This window comes from Mustela erminea, chromosome 1 (assembly GCF_009829155.1).
Source record: "Mustela erminea isolate mMusErm1 chromosome 1, mMusErm1.Pri, whole genome shotgun sequence".
NCBI classification, from domain to species: Eukaryota; Metazoa; Chordata; class Mammalia; order Carnivora; family Mustelidae; genus Mustela; species Mustela erminea.
In genome coordinates, this window is record NC_045614.1 from 6895771 (window position 1) to 6921728 (window position 25958).

The window sequence follows — 25958 nt, forward strand, 5'->3', positions numbered from 1 at the left end:
CCAGGAAAATTAGGATCACCTCTGTTCTGGTAGTTTCTCTCCCATCTATTCCTTGGGAATTGTACACCCCAGTTTTCCTAGGGAAGTTCCAGGAAACTTGATAACTATTTACTCAACCTCAATATTAATAGTGTCTCATTTCAGCTTCAGAAGGAAATTCAGTAGCTATCCTATTCACTCAGGTATCTGATCAAGATGGGACTCTGGGAGGCTTAGTCAGTTGAGCATCTGATTCTTTATCTCAGCTTGGGTCTTGATCTCAGGGTCATATGTCCCAGCCCCATGTTGGACTCCATGGTGGGTGTGAAGCATACTTTTAAGAAAATCCGATCAAGATCATTAAGGCACAGAAATGTATTAGATGTTTTGGACCTTAAGGAAGAATTTAGATCCTCCTAATAAATGACACTTGGGAGGGGGCGAATCACAGGAAAATAACAAGATGGGGTACCTGGGTGTCTCAGATATTTACTCTGCCTTTGGCTCAGGTCACGATCAAGCCCCATGATGGGCTCCCACCTCAACAGGGAGCCTGCATCTCCCTCTGCCTCTCCCCTTGCTTGGGCTGTTTCTCTCAAATGAAGAGATAAAATATCTTTTTAAAGGGGAAAAAACAAGAGAGGGAGAGTTATGATTATTTTGCAATGATAGAAACAAGACTGCACATGACCAAGAGTCCTGGGCAATGCATAAAGAAAGTGAGAGGAGTACAGATATAAATAATCCTGCAGGGACTATGAATTAAGTGGAGAGTCCAAAATAATCCCCCATTTCCATTAGAGCTATGCTAACAGGAATAGCTGTATAAGCAAAAAGCAGAGATCCATATGGGTATATATACCATGTGGCTGCAGATTCAGAATTTCTTGATGTTGTTGATTCCCTGCATGTTCCAGTTCTATGAACACAGAAATATTAAGACAAATGCTGATATTAGAATATTCTGCTGATCATCCCCCACAGTGCCCTCTTGATGTCCTTGTTCCTCAGGCTGTAGATGAAGGGGTTCAGCATAGGAGTGACCACAGTGTACATCACCGAGGCCACTGCACCCTTCTGGAGGGAGGAGGAGATGGATGAACTCAGGTACACTCCAACGCCCGTTACATAAAACAAGCAAACAACCAACAGGTGGGAGCTACAGGTAGAAAAGGCTTTGTACTTCCCACCTGTGGATGGGATTCTCAGAATGGAGGAAACAATTCGTGTATAAGAACAAAGGATCCCTGAGAGGGGAACACCACCAAAGATGGCACCAATAAAATACATTAGTATGGTGTGGATGGAGGTATCAGAGCAGGCAAGGTGGAAGAGTTGTGGTGCATCACAAAAGAAATGATGAATTTCCACATTTGTGCAAAAGGTGAGTTGGGACACCATCAAACAATGAATCTGAGAGTCTAAAAGGCTGCCGAAAAATGACATTAAGACCAACAAGCCACAGAGGCATGGGTTCATAATGACTGAATAGTTCAGGGGATGACAAATGGCCACAAATCGGTCATAGGCCATCACAGCCAGGAGCAGATCGTCCAAACACCCAAACATGAAAAAAAAGAACATCTGAGTTAGGCAGCCTGCATAGGTGATAGACTTGCTGTGTGTTTGAATGTTCACCAGCATCTTGGGGATTGTCGTGGTGCTGAAACCAATATCAGCCAAGGACAGGTTGGAGAGGAAGAAGTACATGGGCGTGTGGAGGTGGGAGTCAGAGCTGACGGCCAGGATGATGAGCAGGTTCCCAAGCAAGGTGACCAGATACAAGGACAGGAAGAGCCCAAAGAAAATGGGCTCCAGTTCTGGATCATCTGAGAGGCCCAGCAGAAGGAACTCTGAGACAGCTGTTAGATTCCGTGGTTCCATGCAGGTGGGACACTTCTCAAAAGAGAAGAGAGTATTGAATAAGCAAAACAAGTGTAGAGACACCCAGCTAAAGGCGCCTATTTTGATTCAAGCAATTTGCACTTCCCATCGTACATCCCAGTACCTTCCGCAACATTTCTCAATTGTAAACTCTTCTTAGAACTCTTTCCTTACTGCTGTCTGAGCTATTTACTTGCTTCCATATATACCCACTATGAAGACATTGAACTAAAGAATGTTAGAGAAACATACAAATGTACAAACATAGTAATACCTCGTTATACTTGGCTTCAGAACTCATATTTGTTGCCAGTAAAATTGAGTTTTCTTGCTTTCCCTGCATGATCCCATTCCCCTGCATTTCAGCTGCCCAAAGACAAACACTGTCATGAATGTGGTAGATACATTTTCCTTTGAATGTATCCACAATATTAGTACTGATTTATGCATCCATAAACAGTTTTCTTAAAAACGTATTTTTTTTATTTTATTTATTTATTTTTTAAAGATTTTATTTATTTGTCAGAGAGAGGGAAAGAGAGCGAGCACAGGCAGACAGAATGGCAGGCAGAGGCAGAGGGAGAAGCAGGCTCCCTGCCAAGCAAGGAGCCCGATGTGGGACTCGATCCCAGGATGCTGGGATCATGACCTGAGCCGAAGGCAGCTGCTTAACCAACTGAGCCACTCAGGTGTCCCCTTAAAAACGTATTTAATACTATAATAATACACATATTGTTTCCTGAGTTCTCACTTACCACAAGAATGTGTTTTAAGTGTCATTGAAGTATATACATCTATTTCAAGCACTTCAAACGTGGCATAGTATTACCTGAAAGATGAACTTTATTATCTCTTAATTTCTTATTACAATATATCCTTTTAAAAAAATACGTATTTATTCAGGGAGACACACAGAGAATGAGAGTACAGCAGGAGGAGGTAGAGGGAGAGAGAGAAAGTTAAGCTGCCTTCACACTGAGCACAGAGCCCAATGTGGGGCTCCATCTCAGGAGTCTGAGATCATGACCTGAGCCAAAATCAAGAGTTGGACACTTAACTGACTGTGCCACCCAGGTGTCCCTTATTAGAATATTCCTAATAAAATTCTTGTACCCACCTCCATATTACACAAATGAGAATTTCTATAATATATAGACATAAAAGATAATTACATTGTAAATAAATTAATATATGTACAATTTTACTCTTAATTATCTACATTTGTTTTCCTAATAAAAGTACAGACAAAATCAACTTCATGCTTCTATTATCAAGGATTAGAATCAGAAAGATCCCCAAAGTCTGTGTTCCAATGGTCTTTCCATGATAAATACATGGGAAAGTGCCTATCTTGGATAAGGAGTAATATTTTTATACCACAGATTTCCAAAATAGGCTGCAAAATGCATTACTATTCATAGAAAATCTTATGATCTATAATATTTATGTAGCAAAGGCCCCTGTAAACCACTTTTACCAATTCCCTAGTTCACAGATGAACTCACAGAATCCCAAGAGAAGGAATTGTTGGTCCTGTTTCTGTTTGCTCATCTGGAACGAAAGCATGTTTGAAAAGAAAGCAACCATTCAACACTGTGGAGTGCACAGAGCGCTGGGATGGGAATCAGACTAAACATGGGATATATGTCAGCATCCCAAACTCTCTGTGCTGTTATCCTCCATCTAGAAATGGGGAGAATATCATTCATATCAAGATACATGTGACATCTAAAAGAAGTTTGCACCCAATAAATACTCAGTCATGGTTTGTATATCAGAATGGCATTGTTACTGGAATGGTGGGTTTATTGGTGAAATCCAATCCTGACAAATGTTTAATGACTATTATTATATATCAGAGAGGTAGAATCCTATCATGTTCTAGGAAACTCATTCAGGAATGTGTGGAAATAGAGGTGCCTGGGTGACTCCATTGGTTAAGTGTCCAATTCTTGATTTTGGCTCAGGTTATGATCTCAGGTTTGAGGGATCAATTCTAGCCCCCACTGCCTCTCCCTCTTAAAAAAAAAGAAAGAAAGATAGAGAGAGAGAGAAACAAAGAAACAATCTATCTATGAGAGACCCACAGCAAATATCATCCTCAATGGGAAAATGCCTGCAGCCTTCCCGTTGAGATCAGGAACATGACAAGGATGCCCATTCTCACCACTCTTGCTCAACATAGTATTAGAAGTCCTAGCAACAGCAATCAGACAACAAAGAGAAATAAAAGGTATCCCTACTGGTAATGAAGAAGTCAAACTCTCTCTCTTTGAAGATGACATGATTCTTTATATAGAAAACCCAAAAGACTCCACTCCAAAATTACTAGAATTATACAGCAATTCAGTAACGTGGCAGGATACAAAGTCAATGTACAGAAATCAGTGGCTTTCTTATACACTAACAATGAAAATACAGAAAGGGAAATTAGAGAATCGATTCCATTTACTATAGCACCAAGAACCATAAGATACCTGGGAATAAACCTAACCCAAGAGGGAAAGGATCTGTACTCGAGGAACTACAGAACACTCATGAAAGAAATTGAAGAAGACACAAAAAGATAGAAGACCATTCCAAGCTCTTGGATCGGAAGAATAAACATTGTTAAGATATCTATACTGCCTAGAGCAAGCTATACTTTTAATGCCATTCCGATCAAAATTCCACTGGTATTCTTCAAAGAGCTGGAGCAAATAATCCAGAAATTTGTATGGAACCAGAAGAAACAAAGAAAGAAATAAATAAGAAAAAGAGAGGGTGGAAATGGTAAAATATGTCTTAGTTAAGTGCAGTAAGATTTGCCTCCCTTTCTCTTTTTCTCTCTTTAAATTTTCATCTTTATGGAAATCTCCAGTAATTCTCAAATGAAGAGTCTATTAAGTGGAAAATGATAGGTCTGTTAGAAAATCTGTGGCATAGATACAGAGAAGCACTGTTTTATTTTTCATCTAGCTCTGTGAAACATCATTGGAAGGAAGCAAAGCACCCAAGGCATGAAACCCACTCTGTCTCTGCCCTGTCTCTGAGAACCAAAGAAGGGTCCATTCAATATTTAACAGACATCACCGGTGCTCTAGGAGCCTACACTGTGCCAAGCAAAGTATAAGCTCTGGGAAATCAGAAATGACTGTGATTCAGTTGCTTCCCTCGAAACACTCAGTATCTACCTGCATAGGGACAAAAAAACTGAGTTCTTTCAGGATCTAGGGAAAACTGAACCTTCTGATCACAGGATATTTTAGTTGGATAGATGGTGCTTAGCCTTGATAATGACAATAACAACCACAACAATATCTAAAATTTACCTTATCCTTACTATATGCATCTAATATATTTAGTCACATGGCCAGTGCTTATCTTAATTCTTGCTCAGTACAGTTGTAGAAACTGGCTCAAAGACATTAAGAACTCTCCCAATGTCATACAGATGAAGGTAAAGGAGATAAGATTCAGAATTAAGTGGTGGGTCTCTGAGGTGCATGAACTGACTTGTTTGTTCTGTTTCCCTGCACTTCAGAGAGTTTAAATACAATCCAGAGGTCTTTTCCAAAATTGCTAAGATAATCTTGCAACAGTTTTTTATCTCCTGACTAAGAATGGAATCTAACATCCTGACCCTGTATCTCCCTTAAAGATCAAGAGGACCTAAATTATAGGAATGGAGGAGGAAGTGAAATATGAAGCAAAATCTGAGATCTGAGGCTAGAAAGAGAGCTACCCTGAATTGTCATGAGCTGACTCTTTATGATCTCTACCTTCATCTCAGCCATCTTTTCTACAGTTGATGCAGCAGGCGACACTAACGGCTCTCTGGTGTCTTCTAGCATGAACAGCCAAATAGGAAGAGTGCAGCAAGGGGAGGTCTTTGCCTGGAGTAACAGGAAAGAGAGGTGAGAATTGGATAGGCAGGAGAGAATACTGTCTGGGTAGCCTGTGAACAGTCTCACTGTCTGCATTCAAACCTGAATTCATCCCCTGTATACCCCAGGATCTGATAAAATTTAAAAAGCTTCTGTGTAGCCAAGGAAGCAATCAACAATACTAAAAAGCAACTATGGAATGGGAGATGGTATTTGTAAACGTCATATCTGATAAAGGGTTAGTATCCAAAATATGCAAAGAAAACTTATGAAACTCAACACCCCAAAAACAAATAATCCAATTAAAACATGAACAGAATACAGGAATAGATAATTTTCCAAAGAAGACATACAGATGGTCAACATTGCTCATCATCAGGGAAATGCAAATCAAAACTACAATAATATATTACTTCATACCTGTCAGAGTGGCTAAAATCAACAATACAAGAAACAAGAGTTGGTGAGGATGTGGAGAAAAAGGAACACTCGTGTTCTGTTGGCAGGAATGCAAACTGGTGCAGCCACTCTAGAAAACAGTATGGAGGTTCCTCAGAAAGTTAAAAATAGAACTACTCACTACAACTATACCAAAAGATGTAAAAATCTTGCACTTTTTGCAATGTAATTTTTTACCTCATATTAAAAATGAAAAAAAAAAATGAAGCTTTGCTGTGGGTGCAAAGTTGTTATAGAAAAGGTGTAGCTATAGACTTGAATATAATTTGAGGAAAAGCAAAGTCATATGACAAAGCAAAAAGCAAGTGAATAGTCTAAAGCTGGAGAATTTAACACAAGTAAAGAATGGTTTGATAATTTTAGAACAAGGCTGAACTTAAGAAAAAATATCAAGATAACAGGAGAAGCAAGTTTGCCAGTTAAAAGCAGATGAGTTCCCAAACACCATTAAGAAAAGGTGTCTGCCTAAACAGATTTTAGTGCAAATGAAAGGTGCCCTATTCTAGGGGTGGGGGGAGGGTCACAAAGGACATTTATTAGTAAGGAAGAGAAGCAAACACTGGAATTTAAGGCAGGAAGGGATAGATGGACTCTAGTGTTTAGTTAGGTTTATGATCAGGACTGCCTTTATCTGTTGGTATAGTTGTAGTGACAGATTGACAAATGTCCCTTTCCTTTTTTTTTTTTTTTTTTTACAATGGTCCTTACTTTAGATTCATTTATTTTGAAATGGTGGGCAACTGCAGCTACAGACCTCAATCTATGGTACATATCAAGCAATTCAACATTTTCTTGTAATGTCATGACTTCTCTCTGCTTCTTGAGATGGGTCCCATGATGTTATTCAAAGTTTATGATATTGCACTAAACACAATGAAAAAGAGGGGAGAACTGCAAATAGATTACTTTTTTTTTCAGTTCTATAATACTTCTTTTTTTATTATTTATTTTCAACACAACAGTATTCATTATTTTTACTGGGATATGCAATTTGCTGGAGAGATGAACTGCTCATGTGGAGATGATTAGTGTCACAGGACATTTTAAGCAGATACTAGCAATATTGAGCTCACTGCAATAACAACAGGATGTGGCTGCCAGATTTTTACAGTAGTACAGTACGAACTGTGGTTAATTTTACCCAGTTAGGCTTTAATACAGCATCTTTGCATTTGTTTACATTTCTCTACATTTCAAATGGTACCATTTAAGTCTGTGTTTGTGTGCATAAGTTTTAATAATTGGGTGAGCCTGGTGGTTGGTATTTTGGAGGGCATGTATTGCATGGAGCACTGGGTGCGGTGCATAAACAATGAATTCTGGAATGCTGAAAAGAAATTAAAAAAATAAAACTTTAAAAAAATAAAAAAATAGAACTATTTTTTATGATCCAGTAGCTGCACTCCTGGGTATTTAAAAGACAAAATAATACTGATCCATGGGGCACCTGAGTGCATCAATCATTAGGCATCTGCCTGGTGCTCAGGTCATGATTTCTGACGCCTGAGATCAAGTCCTGATTCAGGCTGCCTGCTCAGCAGGAAGCCTGCTTCTCTCTCTCCCACTCTCCCTGCTTGTGTTCCCTCTCTTGCTGTCTCTCTCTCTCTCTGTCAAATAAATAAATAAAATCTTTTTAAAAAAATACTGATTCAAAGGGATACATGTGCAAGGATGTTCATAGCAGCATTTTCAACAACAGTCTTGTTGGGAAACTGTTGGGAAACAGCCTAAGTGTCAATTGACTGAAAAATTGATGAGGAAGATGTGCTATATGTATGCAATAGAATACTAGCCAGCCTTCAAAGGAATGAGATTTGCAATGGAGCTAGAGAGTATTATACGAAGCAAAAGAAGTCAGTCAGAAAAAGAATACTACCATATGATTTCCCTCATATGTGGAATTTAAGAAACAAAACAAACTAGCAAAGGAGGGGGGGAACACAGAGAGAGGAAAGAAACAGACTCTTAACAAACTGATGGTTACCAGAGGGGAGGTGGTTGGGGGGATGGGTGAAATAGGTGACGGGATTAAGGAGGGACTTGGCCTGATGAGCACTGGGTGATGTCCGGAAGTGTGGAATCAACATATTGTACAACTGAAACTAATAGTATACTGTATGTTAACTAACTGCAATTTATTTTATTATTACGTTAGTCACCATGCAGTACATCACTAGTTTTTGATGTAATGTTCCCTGGTTCATTATTTGCGTATAACACCCAATGCTCCATGCAACACATGCCCTCCTTAAAACCCACCACCAGGCTATCTCATCCCCCAGTCCCTCCCTTCTAAAACCCTCAGGTTGGTTCCTGGAGTCCTGTGGACTCCACAGTCTCTCATGGTTCATGTCCCCTCTGATTCCCACCCCCCTTCATTTTTCCCTCCTTTCTTCTAACTGGAATTTAAATAAAAACTTTTTTGAAAGGTGAGTTGGTCAAAAAAATAAATAAAATCAGGAAGTGAAAAAAAATATTATGCTCCTCTCCTTAACTCTGAAATGATGATAATACATGTTGCTGTCTCTCCGGGAGTGGCAATGCAGATAAAAGTTTGCAAACTACATAAAAAATTCATCTTGGTGTCTGGCACATGGAGTCCCAAGCTAATGGTTTGCAACATTCTGTTTACTGATATCATTTCCTTCATCACCATCATCATCACCTTCATGGCCATTTGGAAGCCTTAGGGGACAGTTAAAAAGGACCTCTTTCCTGTTCTGATGGGATGATGCCAGGAGAAATAGAACTAGCAAGAGACAAAAATAGAAATCTAAATACGAGTGCTAGGGTCCCTGCCGGAACCAACAACACTAGGTCTTCATAGGGCTTGGCATTGAATCTTTGCTTTGGTCCCCTCCTGTCTATCCCAACTGTCCTCGTGGTCTGCTGAGAAGGGAGCAATGCTTTCTCTCCCTGTCCCTCCTGAATTCAGTCACTCCCACTGTACTTCCTACTCACTGGTCTGTACAGTGTCTCTGCTGGAGGAGGATGGAGGCTTGCAGAGCTGGCTGCCTCTCCCCTGCCTGGAGCTGGGTGAGGACTGAGGCTTTGTTTCCAGGAGTGGCAGGAAGACAGATGCCGGTATGGGTGTCACCAAGCAGACAGCTCTGGGAGGAGGAGACACATGTATGGAGCCCACTGACCTGGGACTGATAACTAAAAGGCTGGAAAGCACAGGCTGATTGTTTACAGTTGAGGGCTCAAAGCACTTGGCACATAATTAGCCAGACTGGTCCATGTTCTCCCAATCTCTAAGGACTTGGCTATTATTAATTGATAGAGAGAAGTGAATGCACTGGGTTGGGGGGTGGTATCTAGACCCCCTCCTCTTCTCCAGAAGAAGCTGACTTCTGTTCCTCATTTCTGACTTACAAGTTACTTATCTCATCATAAAATTCAGACACTTTTTTTTTCAACTACAAAGAGCAACACATGACTTTTATATCTGTACAGTCACTGACTTAATCAAATAATTTAGAGATAATTAGGTCTTCTATACCAGAAATCTTATTGAATTTCTATTTTCTCGTTAAAATATATGTCTCTAAGGAGAACGTTCTGTTTTTCTCTCTATAGTCCTGGTTTGGGGTTTGGAATTTATGCATTGGAGATGTAGGTTTTTTGCTGTTTTGAAAGACAGCTCAGGTTTCAATTTTTCTGTTCAGTTATGTGTGTTATTATATTAGACAACTGTTCATTTTTACATATTTATCTGGTGACTTGATCCCTTGCTTAAATACTTCAAGCGTTGGTTCTCAGAGACCTCTACATTCAAAATGTGGATCATCTCAAGGCTTGGCTTGAAGACAAACTCAGAGTTTTATTTCTCATTCACTGATGTGAAGAAAACTTCAGTCTTTACCCAATTAAATTGAGTGTGTAAGAAATTGTGCTTATGTATGTGTACATAAATGACAAAGGAAATTTTTAGAGAGCCCAAATGACCAAGTGACAGGAGCATAGGGGATTGGAGAAGGAGTTGTGTGTTGAGATGTTTTAGAATTCTTGAACAGGATGAAAATCCTATTAAATTGAAGTCACTAGTGAGCTCTCATAGCCAGTTGCATGGGAGGGTGAATGGGTACACTTCTTGTTCAAAGTTGCTGTTGTGAGTGAGTTTTTACTCTGGTTCTATGTTATCTCAATGGGTGGTTGATGGAAATTATAGGGATGAGGAGGAAGAGACAGAGCACCCACTCTTGGATACCATAGAACTTTCCATTACCACAGTGTGTAGTGACACTGTTACCAGTGGGAGGTGTACCAATGGATGCCCCCAGGTACTAATAGACTTTTACCATTAGGTATCGATTTGTTTCTCCTACCTGGTTCCAAAACTCCAGAGCTTCCACCTTCACTCAGCCTAGACATAGCCTTTCTGAATCCTTCTTTGCCACCTTCATTTGTTGGGGAACACCTCCTGTTTCTTCAAAAGGACCTGTCCTACTTCTTTCTTCCCCCTCATCTGTGTTTCTTAAAGAGATTTTCAATAGTGAAGAGTCCATGTTCTCTGGTATCCAAGGTTATAGTATATAAAGATGCAGGTGGATAAGGGGGAAAGAGAATCACACAGGATGATCCACCATCCAGTCTCCCCTTTGACATTCTATGCCTTTGCTCTCGGAACATCCTGCGAGACACTGAAACCTACAAGTCCCTATCTCATAGTTTGTGTGATTGCACTTGGGTATCAGGTCTCATTCCTAAGTAAGGACATGGAATCATTAACAAGACATTGGACTAATTTATTCACCTCTTCTGGCCATTCTTCCTCTTCCTAAAACAAGTGGCTTTGTCCCTTCAATATTAATGATGTGATGACTCATAACCCTGTTTCCTTTGGCCCTAGTTTTGCCTGCCTTAAGTCTGTATTTAACTCCAGGCACCAGGGAAAATTGTGATATGATCATGTTACATGTCACAGGTCCTACGTGGCCCCTATCCTTTATCCATTGTTTTTTTCAAGGTTCCCAGAGATGTGGTCCCTGTGCATCTCCAACCTCATTTTCACTGTTCCCATGTCCCACCTTGTGCTTCAGCAGATTGCTAAGAGCACTCTGTCCCATGCTGCTTTTTCTGTATGGACCTTTTCCCTTGCTACCTTCTGTGCCAGATAAGCCCAGACTCAATCATCAACCTGACAACTCCTTGCCCAGGGATCTCTTCCTCCAGGAATGCCCCCCCTGACTCCATCACTTCAGGCTAAATTTGGGGCTCCTTTCTGTACTTCACTTTGCAGACTGCCTTTATCTTAGCATTTAATTCACTGTATTACAATGTTAGGTTTCTGCATCCATTAATGTCTCTGAGGTGGGGTTCCTTAGGACAAAACCACATCATTAATCATTTTATCCCCAACAGCTAACACTTAGCCTATCCCAAAGATGCCCTTCTTGCTCTGGACACTAGAAACAAAAGAAACAGAAAACAAACATGTATTTGGTACATGAAGAAAGGGGAAAGTATAAATGACAAGTGGTTGTATCCTCCACTTTTAATTTCTAACCTCTGGTTCTAAGATAAAATGTTTCTGATGTGTGGGAAACTCTTCTTAAGATGCACGCTGTTCCTCATTTCCATCACCCGTTTGAATCACCATCCAGCGCCTATAGGAAATGAAATTGTTTTCCTAGATTCTAATCCAGTTGATGATGTTAATGCACACAACATACTCCAGGAAATAACCATAATTGTGGGCATTTCCTGTGCATTCTCTGATATACTGCCCAACAGAACAGATCTGAAGGCAAGAAAGTAAGCCACACTTACTAGAGGTCAAGGGAATCTTTTACAAACTGTCATAATTTAAAGATGAGTCATGATTCTCTCACCAGAACTCAGCAGAGATGCTTGCAAACTGCTCACCCCACCAAGGGTCAGAACAAAGATGTTCATTCATAGTTAATCAATTTGCCTCTGATGTGATCTTTTTTATCATTCCAGAAACACTATCTGCTTTGGGGTTTTTGTGAGTTTTCTCTTTTTGAGATAAAATTGGCATGCAACATAATATTAGTTTCAGGTGTGCAACATAATGATTCAATATATTGCACATATGGGGTGCCTGAGTGGCTCAGTTGGTTAAATGTCTGCCTTCAGCTCAGGTCATGATCCCAAGGGTCCTGGGATTGAGCCGCACATCAGGCTCCCTGCTTGGTGGGGGCCTGCTTCTTCCTCTCCCTGTGGAGCTCCCCCTGCCTGTGTTCAATCTCTCTCTCTCTCTCAATCTCTCTGTCAAATAATTAAATAAAGCATAACAAATAGCATGGAGGACATGGGGAGTTAGAGAGGAGAAGGGAGTTGGGGTAAATTGGAAGGGGATGTGAACCATGAGAGACTATGGACTCTGAAAATCAATCTGAGGGTTTTAAAGGGGCAGAGGGTGGGAGGTCGGGGTACCAGGTGGTGGGTATTATAGAGGGCACGGATTGCATGGAGCACTGGGTGTGGTGCAAAAATAATGAATACTGTTATGCTGAAAATAAATAAAAAATAAATTTTAAAAAATTATTATATATATTTGTGTGTGTGTGTGTGTGTATATATATATATATATGTAATATAGCACATATAATATTTGATGAATTACCAAAATAATTCCAGTTAACATCTGCCAATACACAGTTACAAAAAAAACTTTTTCTTATGGAAACTTTTTTAAGACTTTATTTGTTTATTTATTTGACAGAGAGAGCGAGAGCACAAGCAGAGGAATTGTAGGCAGAGGAAGATGGAGAAGTAGGTTCCCCGCTGAGCAAGGAGCCCTTTGCTGGACTTGATCCCAGACTCCTGGGATCACGAACTGAGCTAAAGGCAGACACTTCACTGACGAAGCTACCCACCGAGTGAAGAGCACCACTGAGGATATGACTCAAAATTCTGTTTGTGACCTTAGTAGTGTTTTATCTTATGGTACTCAGGTTATGATGGTACTGATCTTATGGTACTTATGGTACTGAAATGGTTGAAACCGTGACACCTATGTTTTCATTAGACATTTTCACCAATATTTAAGTTCATAGATGAAAGATATTTTGTCAAGCAATAATAATGTCCGGGAAGCATCTGGCCCTGGTCCTGCAGTATGTTGATGGCTCCTGGTACACTAAGCATTAATAATTTGTTCATGTGGTTTATTACTTGGTAAGAACATTCTCTTTTTCTTCCTTTCATTTCCTTTGAAGAGTAAACCTACATGCTGTTCATCCTGAAGTAGTCTATCCAAATATTTGAGAGACTCTCAAATTTTCTGACCTCTGAGACATATTTATCTGACCCTTTATAGGGTTCCAGACAAGTTGGATAATCCAGATTAAGTTACTGAGGTTCACTGGACCTCATGTTCCACATTTGTTTTAGAGTGATTTTGGACCACTTTATTGCTAAGATCTAACAGTGTTCTTAACTTTTAGATTTGATGATTCTAGATAAATAGGATAAATGAGTGTCCCAGAGGCCAATGGACAGGGGTTGATCAACATTATTAACTGTTGCATGGAATGAATAACAGAACGTAGGATTCCTAAACTTTGTAATGTTATGGCTATTATGCACAGCACTTCACTCCAAGAAACAAAAATAGTAGAGAGATTCTATAGTCTATCTAGTGCCTATTTCATGGTCATTCCCTGCGTATATCATCTAGCTGATGAGTTGGCAACATGGTAGCAAGAAATCTAACAAGTGCTTCAGAATTTTTACTCCTGGGATTTTCCCAAGACTCAGTGCCTCAACCCCTTCTCTTTGGTCTGTACTTGTCCATGGACCTGGTCACCGTGCTTGGGAACCTGCTCATCATCCTGGCCATCAGCTGTGACTCCCACCTCCACACCCACATGTATTTCTTCCTCTCCAACTTGTCCTTTGCTGACATAAGTTTTATCTCTACCACGGTCCCTAAGATGCTGATGAACATCCAAACACGGAGCAAATCCATCACCTATGCAGGCTGCATCACCCAGATGTATTTCTTTATGGTTTTTGGAGGTATGGACACTTTTCTCCTCACTGTGATGGCCTATGACTAGTTTGTGGCCATCTGCCACCCCTTGCACTACCCAGTCATCATGAACCCACAGCTCTGTGGCCTCCTGGTTCTCATGTCCTGGTTCATCAGCTTGTCATACTCCCTGACCCAGAGTCTGTTGATACTACAGCTTTCCTTCTGCATCAACTGGGTAATTCCACTCTTTTACTGTGAACTTGCGAAGGCCCTCAGACTTGCCTGCCCAGACACATTGGTCAATCATATCCTGCTATATATAGTAACTAGCCTTCTTGGCATCATTCCTTTCTCTGGGATCCTTTTCTCCTATACCCAAATCACCTCTTCAATCCTGAGAATCCCATCAACTAATGGGAAGTACAATGCATTTTCTATCGGTGCATCTCACCTGTCTGTGGTTTCTTTATTCTATGGGACAGGCCTTGGTGTGTATCTCAGTTCTGATGCATCTTCCTGGAGGGGCATGATTGCCTCAGTGATGTACACTGTGGTTACCCCAATGCTGAACCCCATCGTCTACACCCTATCGAACAGGGACATCAGGAGGGCTCTACAATCAGTTTTGGGGAGAACAATCTACGTTCAGTGATATGAATGCTTGTCCTGGGTTTTTGAACTGACAGGAACAGCAGCAGTGGTCTAAAAAAATTCTGCCTCTTGGTGACATTAAGTTTTACTTCTCACCCATCCTTCATAAGTGACTTTGCTCAGAATTGCTTTGTGAGTCCCTTTTCTGATGTATCTTAACCTCTTATGTTGACTGCTCTGTTATCCTCACTCCTACTCTCCACATCCCCTCCTTTTACTTTTCTATTACTACACCTCAGCTTGGATTTCCAATCCAGTACCAATTTAAGTACCTAATCAGAATAGTTGCATGAGGATTATGAAATAGTGCATTTTATCAATAACTTTGGCTAGTTCCTTTACAGTAAAGGCTGCAGTAGGTGTCTAGAACATAGGAGTGAAGTGGAAAAAAAAAATCTTTGCCCTCATTAAGCATAAATCCAGGATCTCAGTTTCTCTGATCACATTATAAGTCCAAACAGACTATATACACTAAAGGATAAATTATTTATTTGGTTATTAGCAAGGTTGAACTGTTCTCCATATGCTTATTGAGTGCATTTCCAAACAACTCTGAGTTTGGGTTCCAGACTCCTTCAGCTTTTCAGCGGGTGCCTGCCTCCCTACTGCCCCCAGGGAGACTGAATTAATGAATGCTCCCATTCCTCTTCTCCTTTCCTTGATATTACCCATTCCTGAGCTTAGTGTTGGGTTTGTAATTCAAAGAATATTATGGGCCATTTCAACTACCATGGAACTGGTTTTAAATTTTCTCAAATAAATGTTATTAGTAACAACGTGTTCCACACTGAGTTCCTTGTGAAGCAGACAATTAGAAAACAATTAGCACACAGGATGTTTACCAGGCAGTGCTCCTGGAATCAACAACTGGTCAAGGGCAGATGTGTAGTTAGGAATTTGGATTCCTCTAAAGAGAGAGTGTCCCAGCTCCGAGGGGTAATTTTTAAACACCTGAAATTTCCCAGTGATCTGGAGTGATTGACTATTTATGGAGGGCCTCATAGACCACAACTCATAGCTTATGCTAATGAAATGGCTCAGGATGAGTGTTGGCCATGCCAAAGAGACCAGCCATGTGATGAAAAGGCTGGAGCTTTGGGGAAAGAGATATCAGCCCAGCCTTTGGTAGGAGGCTGGAAATTGAGCTCAGCCATATACACCATAATTCAAATAATTATATCTACATAGCAAAGCCTCAATAAAAATTTTGGACACTGGAACTCAGATGTACTACCTGATTGGTAACAGTCTTTGAGTATTGTCACTGATATCGACCCAGGAAAAGGTAATGGGTCTGAACTCCAAGGAAAGAAGACAACAAAAGCCTTCATATGTGGGATGTTCTAGACCTTGTATTATGTATATCTCCCTTTGGCTGAATCTAATTTGTATCTTTTTGCTGTAATAAAACTGCAATCGTAGTATACTGTTTCTTGAGTTCTATGAGTTATTCTAGTTCGTCATCAAATCTGAGGCAATCCTCTCAGTTTGAATCATTCTAGCAAATCATCGAATGTGAAAAAGTTTCCAAATTTGTATTCAACTAGTCTGATGTGAGAGTGGACCTAGAGACTCCTGAACTGGTGACTGCTGTGAGAGGGGAGGGCAATCTTGTTGTCTGGCAAATTCTTTACAACAAGGAAGAACACTGGAAAAAGTCAAGCCAAACTGAAATCCATCGAAGACCTCCAAACACAGCAGGGAGCCCTGGAGTTAAGATGATGTCTTAGAGTTGGCTGGAATTAGGGCAAAGGATATAAATGTTTACCCCCCCCAAATCAAACAGTTATCATATGTGGGTTGCCCCAAGAAAGAGGCATGATCTTGCCAAGGCAGATCCCTACAGTGGTTGATTGCAGAGGGCTGAGAAACACCCAACATTTGAAGCAAGATGTCCCTTATTTCTGACAGGAGATCTTTGTTGTTTTTGTTGTTGTTTTTGTTTAATTTTATATTTCCTTTCAGCATAACAGTATTCATTTTTTTAAATTTATTTTTTATTTATTTTCAACATAACAGTATTCATTATTTTTGCACCACACCCAGTGCTCCATGCAATCCATGCCCTCTATAATACCCACCACCTGGTACACCAACCTCCCACCCCCCGCCCCTTCAAAACCCTCAGATTGTTTTTCAGAGTCCATAGTCTCTCATGGTTCACCTCCCCTTCCAATTTCCCCCAACTCCCTTTTCTCTATATACCCATGTCCTCCATGCTATTTGTTATGCTCCACAAATAAGTGAAACCATATAATAATTGACTCTCTCTGCTTGATTTATTTCACTCAGCATAATCTCTGCTGTTGTTCTTTTTAAGATTTTATTTATTTATTTGACAGGCAGATATTACAAGAAGACAGAGAGGCAGACAGAGAGAGGAAGGGAAGCAGGCTTCCATCTGAGCAGAGATCCCGATGTGGGGCTAGAACCCAGGACCCTGGGATGATGACCCCAGCTGAAGGCAGATGCTTTAACACAATGAGTCACCCAAGTGCCCCTGTTGTTGTTTTTAATTGTGGAAATATTACATAAAATTTACCACCTTAACCATTTTCAATGTATAGATCAGTAGTAGTAAGTACATTCACAACCATCACTACCATCCATCTCTAGAACTTTTCTACCTTCCCAAACTGAAACTGTCCATTAAACCCTAATGTCCCTTCTCCAACCCCCAGCTGCTGGCTCCCACCATTCTACTCTCTGTCTCTGTGATTTTGACTACTATAGGCCTCTTACATAAGTGGAAATATACAGTATTTGTCCTTTTGTGTCTAGTGATATAACTGGGGAGAAATTAGATGGAATAGGAAGGACAATCATCAGGAAAATTAGGATCACCTCTGTTCTGGTAGTAACTCTCCCATCTATTCCTTGGGAATTGTACACCCCAGTTTTCCTAGGGAAGTTCCAGGAAACTTGATAACTGTTTATTCAAACTCAATATTAATAGTGTCTCACTTCAGCTTCAGAAGGAAATTCAATAGTTATCCTATTCACCCAGAAATCTGATCAAGATGGGACTCTGGAAGGCCTAGTCAGTTGAGCATCTGATTCTTTATCTCAGCTTGGGTCTTGATCTTAGGGTTGTGGGTTCAAACCCCATGTTGGACTCCATGGTGGGTGTGAAGTCTACTTTAAAAGAAATATGATCAAGATCATTAAGGCACAAAAATGTATTAGATGTTTTGGACTTTAAGGTAGGATTTAGATCCTCCTAACAAATGGTGGTGAGTGGGGGTGTGGAATCAAAGTTACGCTGAAAAGAAATAAAAATAAATAAAACTGGGGGCATCACGTTACCTGATTTCAAGCTTTATTACAAAGCTGTGATCACCAAGACAGCATGGTACTGGCTTAAAAACAAACACATAGACCAGTGGAACATAGTAGAGAGCCCAGATATGCACCCTCAACTCTAAGGGCAAATCATCTTTGACAAAACAAGAAAAAATATCCAGTGGAAAAAAGACAGTCTCTTCAATAAATGGTGCTGGGAAAACTGGACAGCTATCTGTAGAAGAATGATACTCGACCATTCTCTTACACCGTACACAAAGATAAACTCAAAATGGATGAAAGATCTCAACATGAGACAGGAATCCATCCGAATTCTAGAGGAGAACAAAGGCAGTAACCTCTTCAATATCAGCCACAGCAACTTCTTTCAAGATAAGTCTCCAAAGGCCTTTTATCCATTTTGAGTTTATCTTTGTGTACAGTGTAAGAGAATGGTCGAGCTTCATTCTTCTACATACAGCTGTCCAGTTTTCCCAGCACCATTTATTGAAGAGACTGTCTTGTTTCCACTGTATATTTTTTCCTGTTTTGTCGAAGATTAATTGACCATAGAGTTGATATCCAGGATCTATAATGAACTCCTCAAACTCAACACACATGAAACAGGCAAACACATAAAAAAAAAATGGGCAGAAGATATGAACAGACACTTCTCCAATCAAGACATACAAATGGCTATCAGACACATGAAAAAATGTTCATCATCACTAGCCATCAGGGAAATTCAAATTAAAACCACATTGAGATATCACCTTACATCAGTTAGAATGGCCAGGTGGAACATAGTAGAGAGATAGTAATGTAAGATATCACCTTATATCAGTTAGAATTAGCAAGACAGGAAACAACATGTGTTGGAGAGGATATGGAGAAAGGGGAACCCTCTTCCACTGTTGGTGGGAATGCAAGTTGGTGCAGCCTCTCTGGAGGACAGTGTGGAGATTCCTCAAGAAATTAAAAGTAGAACTTCCCTATGACCCTGCCATTGCACTCCTGGGTATTTATCCCAAAGATACAGATGTCATGAAAAGAAGGGCCATCTGTACCCCAATGTTTATAGCAGCAATGGCCACGGTCGCCAAACAGTGGAAAGAACCAAGATGCCCTTCAACGGATGAATGGATAAGGAAGATGTGGTCCATATACACTCTGGAGTATTATGCCTCCATCAGAAAGGACGAATACCCAACTTCTGTAGCAACATAGTTGGGACTGGAAGAGATTATGCTGAGTGAAATAAGTCAAGCAGAGAGAGTCAATTATCATATGGTTTCACTTATTTGTGGAGCATAACAAATAGCATGGAGGACAAGGGGAGTTAGAGAGGAGAAGGACTCTGAAAATCAATCTGAGGGTTTTGAAGGGGTGTGGGGTGGGAGGTTGGGGGAACCAGGTGGTGGGTATTAGAGAGGGCATGGATTGCATGGAGCACTGGGTGTGGTGGAAAAACAAGGAATATTGTTATGCTGAAAATAAAAATAAATAAATAATTTTTTTTAAAAAGAATGTACATGGGGAGTTAGAGAGGAGAAGGGAGTTGGGGTAAATTGGAAGGGGAGGTGAACCATGAGAGACTATGGACTGACTCTGAAAAACAATCTGAGGGTTTTGAAGGGGCGGGGGGGGTGGGAGGTTGGGGTACCAGTTGGTGAGTATTATAGAGGGCACAGATTGCATGGAGCACTGGGTGTGGTGCAAAAATAATGAATACTGTTATGTTGAAAATAAATAAAAAATTAAAAAAAGAATGTATATAAGCTCCTTTATGGCTAAATAAATTGCTGTAGTGCTCATAAAAGATAATAATAATAATAATAATAATAATAAAGGAGTTAAGTTTTGCTAAGAAAAAAAAAAGGAAAATAACATGCAACACTTGGGTGGCTCAGCTGTTTTCTCTGCCTTTGGCTCAGGTCATGATCTCCAGGTCCTGGGATGAAGCCCTACTTGGGCTCCCACCTCTGCATTTTCCAGTTCTATGAACCCAGAAAGACTAAGACAAATGCTGATATTAGAATATTCTGCTGATTGTCCCCCACAGTGCCCTCTTGATGTCCTTGTTCCTCAGGCTGTAGATGAAGGGGTTCAGCATAGGGGTGACCACAGTGTACATCACCGAGGCCACTGCACCCTTCTGGAGGGAGGGGGAGATAGATGAACTGAGGTACACTCCGAGGCCTGTTCCATAAAACAAGAAAACAACCAACAGGTGGGAGCTACAGGTAGAAAAGGCTTTGTACTTCCCACCTGTGGATGGGATTCTCAGAATGGAGGAAACAATTCGTGTATAAGAACAAAGGATCCCTGAGAGGGGAACACCACCAAAGATGGCACCAATAAAATACATTAGTATGGTGTGGATGGAGATATCAGAGCAGGCAAGGTGGAAGAGTTGAGGTGCATCACAAAAGAAATGATGAATTTCCACATTTGTGCAGAAGGTAAGTTGGGACACCATCAAAAAATGAATCTGAGATTCCAAAAGGCTGCCAAAAAATGACAGCAGGACCAACAAGCTACAGAAGCATGGGTTCATGATAACTGAATAGTTCAGGGGGTGACAAATGGCCACAAACCGGTCATAGGCCATTACAGCCAGGAGCAGGTTGTCCAAACACCCAAACAGGAAAAAAAAGGACACCTGAGTTAGGCAGCCTGCATAGGTGATAGACTTGCTGTGTGTTTGAATGTTCACCAGCATCTTGGGGATTGTCGTGGTGCTGAAACAAATATCAGCCAAGGACAGGTTGGAGAGGAAGAAGTACATGGGCGTGTGGAGGTGGGAGTCAGAGCTGACGGCCAGGATGATGAGCAGGTTCCCAAGCAAGGTGACCAGGTACATGGACAAGAAAAGCCCAAAGAGAATGGGCTCCAGTTCTGGATCATCTGAGAGGCCCAGGAGAAGGAACTCTGAGACAGCTGTTAGATTCTGTGGTTCCAGGCAGGTGGAACACCTCTCAAAAGAGAAGAGAGTGTTGAATAAACAAAACAAGTATAGAGACACCCAGCTAAATGCACCTATTTTGATTCAAGCAATTTGCGCTTCCCAGCGTACATCCCAGTACCTTCAGCAACATTTCTCAATTGTAAATTCTTCTTAGATCTCTTTCCTTACTGGTGTCTGAGTTATTTACCTGTTTCTATATATACCCACTATGAAGACATTGAGCCAAAGAATGTTAGAGAAACATACAAATATACAAACATAGAAATACCTAATTATACTTGGCTTCAGAACTCATATTTGTTGCCAGTAAAAACAGTTTTCTTGCTTTCCCTGCATGATTCCATTCCCCTGCATTTCAGCTGCCCTAAGACAAACACTGTGGTGAATGTGGTAGATATATTTTCCTTTCAATGTTTCCATAATATTAGTACTGATTTATGCATCCATAAACAGTTTTCTTAAAAACTTACTTAATACTATAATAATATACATATTGTTTCCTGAGTTCTCACCACAACAATGTGTTTTAATGTCTGTGGAGTATGTACATCTATTTCAAGCACTTCAAAAGTGGCATAGTATTACCTGAAAGATGAACTTTATTATCTCTTAATTTCTTATTACAATATTCCTTTTTTTAAAAAAAATTATTTATTAATCTGAGACAAACAGAGAAATAGAGTACAAGCAGAAGGAGGTAGAGGAAGAGAGAGATCCTTAAACTGGCTTCACACTGAGCACAGAGCCTGATGAGGGGCTCCATCTAAGGACTCTGCGATCATGACCTGAGCCAAAATCAAGAGTTGGACACATAACTGACTGAGCCATCTGGATGTCCCTTATTAAAATATTCCTAATAAAATTCTTGTGCCCACCTCTTTATTACATATGAGAATTTCTATAATATATAGACATAAAAGATGATAATACTGTGAAAAATCAATATATGTACAATTTTACTATTAATTATCCTATTGTTTTTCTAATAGAAAGTATAGACAAAATCAACATCATGCTTTTATTATCAAGGTATAGAATCAGAATGGTCCCCAAAGTCTGTGTTCAAATGGTCTTTACATGATAAATACATGGGAAAGTACCTATCTTGGACAGGGAATAATATTTTTATATCACAGATTTCCAAAATAGGCTGCAAAATGCATTACTATTCATAGAAAATCTTATGATCTATAATATTCATGTAGTAAAGGCCCTGGTGAACCAGTTATCCCATTTCCCTAATCACAGGTGAACTCACAGAATCCCAAGAGAAGGAATTCTTGGTCCTGTTTCTGTTTGCTCATCTGGAACTAAAGCACACTTGAAAAGAAAACAAATATTCTACACTGGTGGAGTGCACAGAGCCCTGGGATGGGAATCAGACTAAACATGGAGTATATGTCAACACCCCAACTTCTCCGTGCTGTTATCCTCCATCTAGAAATGGGGAGAACATCATCTATATCAAGATACGGGTGGCATCTAAAAGAAGTTTGCACCCAATAAATACTCATTCATGGTTTGTATATCAGAATGGCATTGTTACTGGAATGGTGGGTTTATTGGTGAAACTCAATCCTAAGAAAGTTTTTTTTTAATTAATTTATTTATTTTCAGCATAACAGTATTCATTATTTTTTCACCACACCCAGTGCTCCATGCAATCTGTGCCCTCTATAATACCCACCACCTGGTACCCCGACCTCCCACTCCCCCACCACTTCAAACCCCTCAGATTGTTTTCCAGAGTCCATAGTCTCTCAAGATTCACCTCCCCTTCCAATTTACCCCAACTCCCTTCTCCTCTCTAACTCCCCATGTCCTCCATGCTATGTGTTATGCTCCACAAATAAGTGAAACCATATGATAATTGACTCTCTCTGCTTTTACTTTATTATTTATCAGGTAGAAGCCTATCATGTCCCAGGAAATTCACTCAAGTATGAATAGAAATTGGGGCACCTGGGTGACTCCATTGGTTAAATGTCCAACTCTTGATTTTGGCTCAGGTTGTGATCTCAGGTATGAGAGATCAAGAATGACCCCCACTGCCTCTCCCTCTGTAAAAAAAAAAAAAGAAAGAAAGAAGAAAGTAAAAGAGAGGGTGGAAATGGTTAAATGTGTCTCAGTTAGGTGCAGTAAGTTTGCCTCCATTTCTCTTTTTTCCCTCTTTTCATCTTTATGGAAATTGCCAGTAATTTTCAACTGAAGAGTCTGTTAAGTGGAAAATGATAGGTCTCAGAAAATCTGTGGCATAGATACAGAGAAGCACTGTTTTATTTTTCACCTAGATCTATGGAACATCATTGGAAGCAAGCAAAGCACCCAATGCATGGAACCCACGCTGTCTCTGTCCCGTTTCTGAGAACCTAAGAAGGGTCCATTCAATATTTAACAGAGATCATTGGTGCTCTTGGAGCCTACACTGTGCCAAGCAAAGTGTAAGCTCCGGGAAATCAGAAATGACTGTGATTCAGTTGCTTCCCTCCAAACACTCAATATCTACCTACATAAGGACCAAAAAAAAAAAAAAAAAAAAAGTTCTTTCAGGATCTAGGTAAAACTGAAACTTCTGATCACAGGATATTTTAATTGGATAGATGGTGCTTAGCTTTGACAATGACAATAACAACCACAACATTACCTAAAACTTAACTTATCCTTACTATATGCATATACCATATTTAATCACATGTTCAGTGCTCATCTTAATTCTTGCTCGTTACAGTTGAATAAACTGGATCAAAGACATTAAGAACTCACCCAGTGTCATATAGATGAAGGTAGAGGAGATAAGATTCAGAATTAAGTGGTGGGTCTCTGAGATGCATGAACTGACTTTGTTCTGTTTCCCTGCACTTTAAAGAGTTTAAGCAGAAGTCCAGAGGTCTTTTCCAAAATTGTTAAGATAATCATGGTACAGTTTTTTATTTCTTGACTAAGACTGGAATATAATACCCTGACCCCATATCTCCCTAGAGATCAAGAGGGCCTAAATTATAGGACGGGGAGAAAGTGGAATATGAGCACAATCTGAGAGCTAAGGCAAGAAAAAGAGCTACCCTGAAATGTCATGAGCTGACTCTTCATAATCTCTACCTTCATCTCAGCCATCTTTTCTACAGTTGATGTAGCAGGTGACACTAATGACTCTCTGATATCTTCTAGCATGAACAGCCAAACGGGAAAAGCACTTGGAGCAGCGATGTTTGCCTGGAGTGACAGGAAAGAGAGGTGAGAATTGGATAGGCAGGAGAGAATACTGTCTGGGTAGCCTGTGAACAGTCTCGCTGTCTGCATTCAAACATGAATTCATCCCCTGTCTACCCCAGGATCTGATAAAACTTATGAAGCTTCTATGTAGCAAAGGAAGCATTCAGCAACACTAAAAGGCAACTATGGAATGGGAGATGATATTTGCAAATGCCATATCGGGTTAAAGGGTTAGTATCCAAAATGTGCAAAAAAGTTATGAAACTCAATACCCCCAAAACAAATAATCCAATTAAAACATGAACAGAAGACATGAATAGATCATTTTCCAAAGAAGACATATAGATGGCCAACATTGCTCATCGTCAGGGAAATGCAAATCAAAACTATAATAAGATATTACTTCATACCTGTCAGAGTGGCTAAAATCAACAATACAAGAAACAAGAGTTGGTGAGGATGTGGAGAAAAAGGAACATTCATGTTCTGTTGGCAGGAATGCAAACTGGTGCAGCCACTCTGGAAAACAATATGGAGGTTCCTCAGAAAGTTAAAAATAGAACCACCCTATGATCCAGTAACTGCACTACTGGGTATTTAAAAGACAAAGGAATACTGATCCATGGGGCACCTGAGTGGCTCAATTGTTAGGTGTCTGCCTTCTGCACAGGTCATGATCTCTGAGCCCTGAGATCAAGTCCTGCCTTAGGCTTCCCATTTAGCAGGAAGCCTGCTTCTCTCTCTCCCACTCCCCTGTCTTGAGTTCCCTCTCTTATTCTCTCTCTCTCTGTGTCAAATAAATAAATAAAATATTTTTTAAAAAAATACTGATTCAAAGGAATACATGCACCCTGATGTTCATTGAAGCATTTTCAACAACAGTGTTGTTGGGAAACAGCCCAAGAGTCCATCGACTGATGAATGCATAAGAAAGATGTGCTGTATGTATACAATAGAATACTAGCCAGCCTTCAAAGGAATGAGATTTGCAATGGAGCTAGAGAGTATTATACTAAGCAAAAGAAGTCAGTCAGAAAAAGACTAACTACTACCATATGATTTCACTCATATGTGGAATTTAAGAAACAAAACACTAGTGTCCAAAATCTATAAAGAACTTAGCAAACTCAACACCCAAAGAACAAATAATCCAATCAAGAAATGGGCAGAGGACATGAACAGACATTTCTGCAAAGAAGACATCCAGATGGCCAACAGACACATGAAAAAGTGCTCCATATCACTTGGCATCAGGGAAATACAAATCAAAACCACAATGAGCTATCACCTCACACCAGTCAGAATGGCTAAAATTAACAAGTCAGGAAATGACAGATGCTAGCGAGGATGTGCAGAAAGGGGAACCCTCCTACACTGTTGGTGGGAATGCAAGCTGGTGCAACCACTCTGGAAAACAGCATGGAGGTTCCTCAAAATGTTGAAAATAGAACTACCCTATGACCCAGCAATTGCACTACTGAGTATTTACCCTAAAGATACAAACGTAGTGATCTGAAGGGGCACGTGCACCTGAATGTTTATAGCAGCAATGTCCACAATAGCCAAACTATGGAAAGACCTAGATGTCCATTAACAGATGAATGGATAAAGAAGATGTGGTATATATTCACAATTGAATACTATGCAGCCATCAAAAGAAATGAAATCTTGCCATTTGCGACAACATGGATGGAACTAGAGCGTATCATGT

The 25958-nt window shown here is 40.2% G+C and overlaps 3 protein-coding genes across 3 annotated transcripts; 1 reads left to right on the forward strand and 2 right to left on the reverse strand.

Annotated features, from left to right (window-relative positions):
• Window positions 1-933: 933 nt before the first annotated feature.
• On the reverse strand, window positions 934-7556 carry LOC116571866 (olfactory receptor 7E24-like). Its single transcript, XM_032310314.1, has 2 exons — window positions 7542-7556; window positions 934-1878 (listed from the first exon to the last, which is right to left on the reverse strand). The coding sequence occupies exon 2, from the start codon at window positions 1861-1863 to the stop codon at window positions 934-936; it is 930 nt and encodes a 309-aa protein (XP_032166205.1). The 5' UTR covers window positions 1864-1878; window positions 7542-7556.
• Window positions 7557-13852: 6296 nt separating this feature from the next.
• Window positions 13853-14785, forward strand: LOC116571837 (olfactory receptor 7D4-like). The gene is given in 1 exon segment (XM_032310253.1): window positions 13853-14785. A coding segment is annotated over 1 exon segment (933 nt).
• A 275-nt stretch (window positions 14786-15060) lies between these two features.
• On the reverse strand, window positions 15061-21085 carry LOC116600984 (olfactory receptor 18-like). Its single transcript, XM_032361545.1, has 2 exons — window positions 20123-21085; window positions 15061-15129 (listed from the first exon to the last, which is right to left on the reverse strand). Exons 1-2 carry the CDS (start codon window positions 20927-20929, stop codon window positions 15061-15063), a joined length of 876 nt encoding a protein of 291 aa, XP_032217436.1. The 5' UTR covers window positions 20930-21085.
• Between the last annotated feature and the right edge of the window lie 4873 nt (window positions 21086-25958).

What these genes read in the sequence shown, in the direction of transcription:
- LOC116571866 (XM_032310314.1), bottom strand. Translation starts at nt 1,863, where the DNA reads ATGGAACCACGGAATCTAACAGCTGTCTCAGAGTTCCTTCTGCTGGGC.
- LOC116600984 (XM_032361545.1), bottom strand. Translation starts at nt 20,929, where the DNA reads ATGTACCTGGTCACCTTGCTTGGGAACCTGCTCATCATCCTGGCCGTC. An exon ending in ACATCAAGAGGGCACTGTGG is followed by an intron (nt 15,130 to 20,122) that starts GGGACAATCAGC and finishes ACTGCAGCCTTT; the next exon opens with ACTGTAAAGGAACTAGCCAA.